The 9,361-nt window shown below is 42.7% G+C and overlaps 1 protein-coding gene across 1 annotated transcript; it reads right to left on the bottom strand.

Annotated features, from left to right (window-relative positions):
* Positions 1–2,138: 2,138 nt before the first annotated feature.
* Positions 2,139–9,361, bottom strand: LOC146755034 (hydroxysteroid dehydrogenase-like protein 2). The gene is made up of 8 exons (XM_085526347.1): positions 9,243–9,361; positions 7,632–7,750; positions 6,970–7,068; positions 5,101–5,295; positions 4,530–4,619; positions 3,501–3,647; positions 2,815–2,943; positions 2,139–2,438 (listed from the first exon to the last, which is right to left on the bottom strand). Exons 1-5 carry the CDS (start codon positions 9,257–9,259, stop codon positions 4,561–4,563), a joined length of 489 nt encoding a protein of 162 aa, XP_085382473.1. The 5' UTR covers positions 9,260–9,361; the 3' UTR covers positions 2,139–2,438; positions 2,815–2,943; positions 3,501–3,647; positions 4,530–4,560.

Genomic DNA, 9,361 nt, shown 5'->3' with positions numbered 1-9,361 from the left:
TACATGTCTTCCCTTAGATCTAGTCACTACTTATCTCACATGTGCTGTTGTATTAGACAGAAAAAGCACAAAATGGTGTACTTCCTCTTGTTCCAAAGGAAGTGACAGTCGTTATTCTTTCCAGCAAATGTAATTGCATCAATTGTTTCTCACACAATACTCACAATTAAGGTTTCCAAAAGAACAGCTAAACTATAAAGCAGAGGGGAGCTGTTATTCACAGGTGTTGGATTAGATCTAATTTATGAGTGTAGCAGAAGCTACTTAGATGCGGGTGCTTAAAGCACATTCCTTCCTCCTATATTCTGAAAGAATACTTAGACCACTCAAGGATATTTCAATACCCTGAGCTTTTCCTGGAAATGCTTGAATATGGCGTAGGCAAACGAGAGATAAAGGAGAATCTTATAGCACAGGCAGATGACTAATGATGGTGCAAGCCATAAAAAAACACAGGACTACTAACAAGGGAATGGAGATCAGCTGAGTAACGAAAAGAACGGGGTTTCAAATATTCATTTTTACACAAATGCAATTGTGATAGAGTAGGTGCATTATTCCGAGGGAAGGCAGAAAGTGAGATAGAGTAAAAGCTCTGCACTGTGCTGGTCACAGCACATTCAGCATTTTGCAAGCAGCTCCCAGCTGCATAGAATTGAGCAACACACCCATGAGCAGCCCACAGCACTGGAGGTGCTGCTGCCCTGCTGTCACCTACAGGTTGTGCTTAAAAGTACTACTATATGTGAATACTTATGCTGCAGCTCTCTCCAGCTCCTCCAGATCTGAGCAAGACTGGATCAAAGAAGGGTAAGGTGCCCTGTTTTTTGAGGCAGCAAGGTTTTTTATTCATAGGGGAAAAGAGGTGTAGTCCAACATGAACATGTGCCTCTAAAATCTTTGTCAGTCTTCAAGGGAGGGAGCTGGGATTTCATCTGATTAATTTTTCCCCACTCTCAGTTCTCAGGAGGGTCACCGGCTGAGGAACTGGCAAAACTCTTTTCCCATTTTGTTTTCAACCTTTACCTTTTGTCAGCTCACTCTGCATCTTCTAGATCCCAGCCACCCCCAGTTTCCAAACACACCACCTTCTCACCCATCCTCTGCTCATACATGAGGTACCGCCAGCTGATGTTTATTCAGCTCAGAGAACAGCAGCGTATCTAACGGTCTTTAGTTATTAACACAAAAATCTTACCATGTGCTCACACCAAGACAATCTGGTACCATCACCCTTTCAGGTCATGCAGCAAAGCACTTGTTTGACTGCTTTTGAAAGATTCTTTTTCTTGCACTATCCCCTCAATACTCTTCATCTTATCTAGATGAGAACAAGCCACATCTGCTTACATCTCCTTCCAGATGTAACAGCCCTGGCAATCCTAAGGCATACTTCCTGATTGCACTGCTGCAACCAGCATTACACATACAGTATTGCATAATGTAGCCAAGTGTGGGAACAACCACACAGCCACAGGCAAGCTGTCACCTCAAAAGGAAAGTTCCTTCATGTTTTTCATGGCGCTGGGACTGCAGAGTGCATAAGTGAATTCAACATTCTCTGTAGTATTACCAGAATTCAACAGGGATGGAACCTTTACAGCACAAATAATTTTGTTTGAGCCCAGGCTTTGAAGACTATAAACTATTTGACCATTGCACGAGTTAGAAAATAAATTCTAAGTCTTGAAATATTCTCTACATACTTAGGAGTAAAATGCCCTACATTTTGAGCAGTTCTGTTGGCAACACTGTGAGGTTGCTACCTCTGGCTTTGCACGTGCTCTTGAACCAGGAGGAGGATCTGTGCTCTTGTCCCCTTAGAGAGCATTTGTGCTTTTTCTCATGAGTTTCCATTCTTTCCATGCTAAAGAGGGAAGGTGATGTGCCTGTAAACATGTTGTAGTTTAAACCTTCTGGTGCTGCACGCAGGTGCTGTGGGAGGGATTACCTTGTTTGTGGCAGTCTGGGCTGGGGGTGTGTTTGTGTGAAGATCTGCAAGGTGATATTTGCTCCTCCCAGACTTCTTATGGGACATGCACGCATGCAAGCAAATATGTAAAAGAAAACCCACTTCAGGTGTGTTGCATTGCTCCAAAGGAGTGTAAGAAAGGAAAACACCAGTTACATAATAGAAGTATTCTCAAGAAGGAATTGTTTAATCACAAACACCTTTCAGTCTTAATAAAACTAAATTAGATCTTCTCTAACAGATCAGCATTTTATCCACAGTTGTTATACACAATAAAAAAGAGAAAAAAGTAGATTATCGTTTTAAAACGTAGCACTGCTATTATAAAAGAAAGGCTGGATGTTCTGCTGGTACAGCTTCTCCCTCACAGTTTAGCATTAAACTGTGTCAGCATCTTCTCTAGCTTCAATGCTACCTTTAATCCTTAATTTTCCTGACATGAAGGCCATGGTTGGCTTTAGTTTACCTAAAAAGAAGACACAGAATCATCAGGAAAAGGAAAGGAACTGGAGATTGTGATATCATATAGTAGTTACTTTGCTACCAAGTTCTACTGTAAAAGCATCAGAAAAGAGGTTCAACAGATTGACTGGATGCTTTCTGAAGCTACACTCTGAAAAGTTCAATAGCTACTGAACAAAGCAGTAGATATTTTTATTATAAAATCATGGACTCACAGAGTGACTTACGTTGGAAGGGAATTTAAAGGCCATGCACTTCCAGCTACAGCTCATCCAATTCCAAGACCACAAAGAGAGGTGAGCCTGTCAGCTCATCCATCAGCAAGATGTTTCCTGCCACCAGTAGCTGCCTCAGTTCTGCCAAACCCGTTTGTTACTCACCAGTGAACATCTTCACAAAGTCGCCACTCGACATGCTCATCACAACATCAGCTGCTGCAGGAGGCTTCCCAAACCCAGCACTCCCACTGCTGGTTTTCAGGTCAAGGTACCAAGTGCCTCCTTCATCACCTGAGTGGAACAGGGAGAACCTGTGGCAGCACCACAAGGACTGATGTGCCCTGCCCTTTGCTACCCCCGCCTGCTTTTCTCTCCCATCTTCGTGCTAGACGTGCTGGAGGTGCGGTGCCAGAAGCTGCCCCGCGCTCTCTGTGCAGACAAGGTCAGCCCCAGCAGATGCCCCACAATTCCACAGTGTCAGGGGACAAGGCAGTGGCTGCTGGTGGAGCTGGAGGCAGCAGGGGTTTGGAACAGAACTACCATGCTGACCCTGTGCAGCACGGCCAGCAGGGTGACACAGCAGAAATGAAACACCAGGAAAACACACCACAGTCCCCAAAAGAGCAGCACATGCTGCTGATGCAGAAAGCATCTCCCTGTGACAACAGCAGCAGGGTAAATCCCACATGTGCTGAAGTTGGCTCTGAAAGGCAGCATCTTATAGAGCACACCCAAAGATGTCCCTGTTCCTAGACCAGTTATAAAAGACAAGTATTTACATGTGAAAATACAGACTGACTCTTGCTAGAAAAGTGAGCATTTGAGAATTTTACAAGTGATGGTCTTACCTGACAATTCAAACTGAAAGACGCCCTGCGTGGATTTCACTATTTCTTTATTGAGTTCTCCCTGAATAACTCTGAATGTTTCTGCAACAGGCCCCGCAGAAGCTGATTCTTTATTAAGCTTGGCTCCACCTGATGCCTGTGAAGCACCTAAAAGAAACAGATGGATTCTCTGTAAAATGCTGGAACGCTCTATCTCACTTATCTTTCTAAGAATATAAACGTTTTCAGCAGTTCTTCTGCAAAAGCTTCTAAGGTGTGAATCAATTCACTACTTTAATCAGCAACTTTCTACACTGCAGTGAATGTGCTCATTTAACATTAAGAAAGAGCATTTGCAATTTATAAGGCATGTAATGCTTAGCAGCCCCTAAAAGCCATGCAGAAGGTCAGTGTATCAGGAAATAATTATTCTACTCAGTGAATTGCTACTGTGTTGGAGATCTGGGCAGTTGGCAGTATCAGTTCCTGGCAGAAAAGTCTAAGTGCGCACTCACAAATAGTATTTTCAAGGGAACTGGGCTCTTTTCAAACTTAGCCTCTTTCTTTCCTATATTTGTTTTGGCACTCCTATAAAACATATCCAGTATTCCTATTTGCCCTCCAATAGAAACATCACTATTCTGAAAAAGTGAACCTGATGCTTTTGTAAAAAAACAACTTCTCTATTTCATCTTGTAGACATTCACATCATGTACGACTGTGAGAACTTCATGTAGGAATAGAAGCTTCTCAAGTTCTCACACTGCAAGAAAGATGTAACACTCCTGCAAAATATGCTGATTGCTTGTGATTTTTTTACAGCAATATTTACTCATAATCTTCATACCACTTAACTCTGGTGGTAAAAAGCAAAAAGGTTGTTCAAAACAAGGTGCTGATTATGAACTGTGAAAGTTGCAGACACTAAAGTCACTTCCATAAATCAAACAGCCCAAATACAAGAGATTTTGCCACATAGCTTGAATGTAGTCCAAAAGTAACTTGAAATAGAGGAGGCATTCATTATCATCGCAAATAATCGACATGTACATGCAGAGGTTGTCCTTCCACGGCCTTCTGATTATGTGGCTGTCATGTCAGTTTCAGCATCCAAGAAGAAGTCAGGCATCAGGGGGTGACCTAAAGGGGAGTTGAACAATAACAGTAAGCCCAAGTAAGGGTGAACAGCACAAACAGGAATCCATTCTGAAGGCAACAGCACCTCAATTTACCAGTAAATGAACTACAGGTTGAAAGAAGACGAGGTGACATGTTTAGGTTCTGGTACATTTAAAATCAGACCCAGAAGCCTCTTACAAATTCAGTCAGAAACATCTGAAGATGAAGAAACACTATCTCACTATTTGGAAAATAGTAATACATGCGCTTGTGGTGCAGGTCTATTTTCTTTTTGCTAATGGGTTTAAAATATATATATATATATATATATTTATATAGGCATTGATTATTAGAGCCTCAGTGGACTATTATGTGCTTTCCCAGAATCCACATTCTCAAACGTGAGGCAAAGCATCTTTTGACTGAGTCAAAGGAATATATCCATATTCCCCATATGGCCTTCCTTCCTTCGCAAACTTCTCATTTTAAAGATCTCTTTTACCTGGTGCAATTGCATAGACATCAAAATCCTTAACGCCTTCTTCTCTCAGTAGAACTTCATCAATAATGAAGTTTCCAGTGAAAGTTTTCGGCTTTGTTAAAATGCAATATGCAGCATCTGCAATTATGTCAGTTTTTCTGCACTGCTTCTCTATTCCGGATCCTCCCAGCATATCCATAGCAGCTGTATGTATGGCTGGAAAATTCAGAGGACAGGAAATTACAAGTTTAACACTAATGACATCACATACTCATCTCTTTGGCAAATGCATAAACTTTATTCTCCTCTCACATGAAAGTAAATCATGAGAAGACTAAACTGTGAAATACCATCAACCAGCGAAGAATGGTCAACCAGCAAACAATCCTCAAAGTGTAAAGATTCCCTTACTTGAAAAGTATTAAAGGAACCAAAAGAGGAATAAAGGGAAGAACTCCTTGTAATATTCATATTATTCAATGCTTCTATCAATACTTTCCACACAAAGACTTCCTCTGGCTTTATTCAGGACATGAAAAACTAACAGGACAACTATCTTTCTCAAAGTGAATGTGCATCAGCAATTAACATTTTCTGCAGCCATTACCATAATGAAAATCTCAATTTTAGCCCCACAATAACTTGTGAGATAACAAAGTGACTCTAAGTTAAAGATGAGAAACCCAATAGCACAAACTCAAACTTTTCCTGGCTTATGCTCCTCTACTTTCACATTACAGCCAATTATTATTGTTCTAAATATAGCAAAACTATGGGCAAAGACTGATATGAAAAACCATCTACTGTCCTGCAATCTGCACATCCTTCTCTCTATTTCATACAAAGTGCTGCTGGTTTTCCATTAATTCATACATACAGCATCTTCCACTTTGACCCTGCAGTACCTCTACTACTCATTCACACTCTTACATCCTTTTGGCAGGCTACCTCTTTCACTTTTAGTTAAATCGAGAGCTCATAACATCTCACTATCAGCATATTTTCTTGTTTCAAGGAGCTGGATGAACCAATAGAACCATACTAGCACAGTGTTAATCTCCAGCATTGAAGCTGATCACATATATATGATGTTCTTTAAATTAAAAACTTTGTAATTGTAATGTAGATTCTACAGAAGTCACCTCTCTCACTCTCTAAAGTAGTTAACTTTTGTTTTGGCAGATAAACCTTTCAAAACAACATTTTTCTTCCTAGACTGAACATTACAAACTTTTATACTTCAGAACATGAACAGTTTTCATCAAGAAAACACCGATACATACAAATTTTGAAAGCTCACTTGCTGCTTCTAATGCTTTCAAGACACTGGTCTCTTTGTTCAGCAGCTACCAAACCTTCAACAGCAGCCCTGGTCCTCACTGACCCATGGACAATAAACTGGAGCTAGTATAAGATGGGCACACCAAGTTATTTTTCTGCTATGCGGCCCTTCAGTGTGCTGTGACTTGCAAGAAGTGTTGGATGGTTGTGTGAAGAAGCAATTGATTTCCCACTCAGCCAAAACTTTTTTTTTTTTTACATCTACAGAGGTACATATCCTGTCAGCTTCATCTATTTCCTGGCAATCTAACTAGCTGGGGATTCTAAATATTGACATAAATGTCCAATACTACTCAGGGATGGTGTGCAAACCAAAGTTTGAGTCATGTTGAAATGACAAAGACAAGACAGGAGGAAAAGCAGAATGTGCTCAGGCTGAAGGCAAGTTTAAGTGAAAACAGGAAGGCAACAGTGAGAACTAGGAAAGAAAGCCAATACCCACACAACATCTTTGATCACAAAAAAATACACAGAAGTGCTCGGTGTCCTGAATCAGTCCTAAATAAGACCACCTGTATAGGACAAAACACAACAATTCAAAATAATCACCTGTTTTAGGCCATAAAGCATTGACAGCAACTTCTCCTTTAAATTCTTCTGCCATTCCCAAGACACACATGGACATGCCATATTTACAAATTGTGTAGGCTACAAAAAGCACACAAAAATCCCATATTTAGTAGGATACATATTTAGTCTACACATAGAATTTTACTTTTGAAGGATGTAAGTCACGGAAAAATCAACTTTCTGGGGTCAAAGCATCATCTTCCTAGAGTACAGAAACTCTCCGAGCTCCTACCACCCCCTTCAGATACAAACTGACCCTTTTACATGAGTATTGAATTGGGGAGGGAAAAAAAAAAGGAAAAAAGCACGTTGTAAATCCTTTTTGTATACTCTGAGAAGGGGATGTTGCAGAGAAGGAACATGGACCTGCAAGAGGAGTTTAACCATGTTCCAAGTGTTGAAGTTTAAAAGATAATCCACAGGTTTAAGATGAGCAACATATGTTCTAGCCCAAAGACGCAATTGGGGCCTCCTTCACTCCTCAAAGATAATTTCTATTTAAAAAGACAGCAATGAGCTTTATCGCTATCAAATCAAATGTGGAAGCATAGAGAAAAAAAGATTTTTCCTTCCTATCTCTATTGGGAATAGAAAACATGGTGTAGTATTAAGAAATCCTATGAAAAACTCTTAACTCTTACCTGCAGAACCTTCTTGGAAATATAAGCCTTTCACCACCACTGAAGACTTTTTGTACAATAATCCAAGGCTGCCCACAACAGAACTGCTGCATTCTCCAAAAGCAGAAAAGGAGTGACTTCTAAAAACAACAAAACCAACCAATTCTAACGTTTTGATACTCAGTGCAGCTCTCTGTAATTTAATTCTTTTGGCCCTCTGAACACAGAGGACCAGTAGCTCAACACGCTGTAAAGGCAAAGTCCAGGATCACAATCCCAATGCAGGGTGCCAAAGACAAGAGCCAAAAATCAGATTTTCAAAAATGACCATGATTTTCCTTAAGGCTTTCACAGTAAAACTCAGTTTGCAAGTAACTGCATTTAACCCAATAAATCCCCACAAGTCTGTCCAACCAACCAGCAGACTGACACAGCTGTGCAAACGACTTGTGACTGAGCCCCTGTGTACAAAGGTGTCACACAGAGTGGAAGCACCAGTGAGATAAAAAGGAACTGGGAATATTGCATGAGCATATCAGCACAGTGTGAGGAGAACCAAAGTTCACCTGCAGCTGAGACTTGCAAGGGAAGCCAGTGGCAACTTGTTTATCTGCTATAATGTGGGTAGGAAGAGCATGAACAAGGGAAAGGCGTTGCTGAGTGGCATGGGTGATTCAGTGAGAGCAGACACTGGTAGTGCCTTGCTTAGGAACATGGTTTACCAGGACATGAGAAACTAGCCATAGATGAGAGGTAATCTTAGAACTTGGAAGGTTGGAAAAGACAATATAGTCCAACCTTCAACCCATCCCCACTATGGCCACTAAACCATGTCCTTCAGTGCCACATCTAAACCCTTCTTGAACATCACCAGGGATGGTGACTTCACCACTTCCCTGGGCAGCATGTTACAATGCATCATCAATCTCAGTAGGTAAAATCAAGCCTGGTGAACCTGATTGACTTCTGTGATAGAATGAAAGGATTTGAGGCCAAAGTGATAACAGCCGACACCATTCACATTAGCAAGGCTTTCATTACCATCTCTCAAAATACTTTTGTATCCAAGTAAATACATAATAGTCTGGATGGTTGAACAGCCTAAGGGGTAAGAGAAATGTTAACTGGACAGGTTCAGGGAGTTAGAATCATGCAGGTGGGCTCCTTTTGCAGCAGGCACGGCCGCAACCAGGGCAGCCCACAGGCTGCACCGTGGGCGCTTTCTGCACTCGTACAGGATCTCATGACTACTGCTTGCAACACACGGGAACGAATAAGGTCAACGTATGTCCCCGTTCATTAGCAGCGCAGAAATAACGCCGCAGCAGTCACTCAATTCAGATTCCACAGCACACCCACAGCCGCACTTTGCCCTCCGGACGTGCACACAGCTCGGCCCGTGAGCAAACAGCACCGAGCGGGACTCCGGGTCCGACCCAGCCGCTCCGGGGCCACCGTGCCCGGCCGCGGCCTCCACCCCACGTCCCATCGCCCTCAAGGGGCTGCGGAGCACGCGTCTGTCCCTCCGCCCGGCCCCGGCCCCGGCCCCGGCCCCAGCTCTGCCCCGGCAGCTCCTGTGGCTCGGAGCTCGCGGCCCCGCCGAAGGAAGGAGGAAAGCCCAGGTCGCCTTACCCAGTGTTGGGCAGCATGGCGGCACGGCCATGGGGCGGCTGTCGGCTCGGCACGGGACGCGCTCCCCGCTCACACCGCCCTCCGCGCAGCCGCGGCCCGGGGAGCCGGGCGGAGCCAGG

This window comes from Coturnix japonica, chromosome 36 (genome assembly GCF_054131305.1).
Source record: "Coturnix japonica strain WE chromosome 36, WE-NBRP24, whole genome shotgun sequence".
NCBI classification, from domain to species: Eukaryota; Metazoa; Chordata; class Aves; order Galliformes; family Phasianidae; genus Coturnix; species Coturnix japonica.
The sequence above is the reverse complement of the archived record's forward strand: the minus strand, read 5'-3'. Positions and strand labels throughout refer to the sequence as shown.

Bases quoted from the DNA above. Each gene is read 5' to 3' on its own strand.
- LOC146755034 (XM_085526347.1), bottom strand. The intron at 7,069-7,631 runs GTAAGAGTTAAG...TGCTTTTTGTAG, and splicing joins TTTCCAAGAAGGTTCTGCAG to CCTACACAATTTGTAAATAT. The intron at 4,620-5,100 runs GTAAAAGAGATC...ACTCCCCTTTAG, and splicing joins TGTCTATGCAATTGCACCAG to GTCACCCCCTGATGCCTGAC.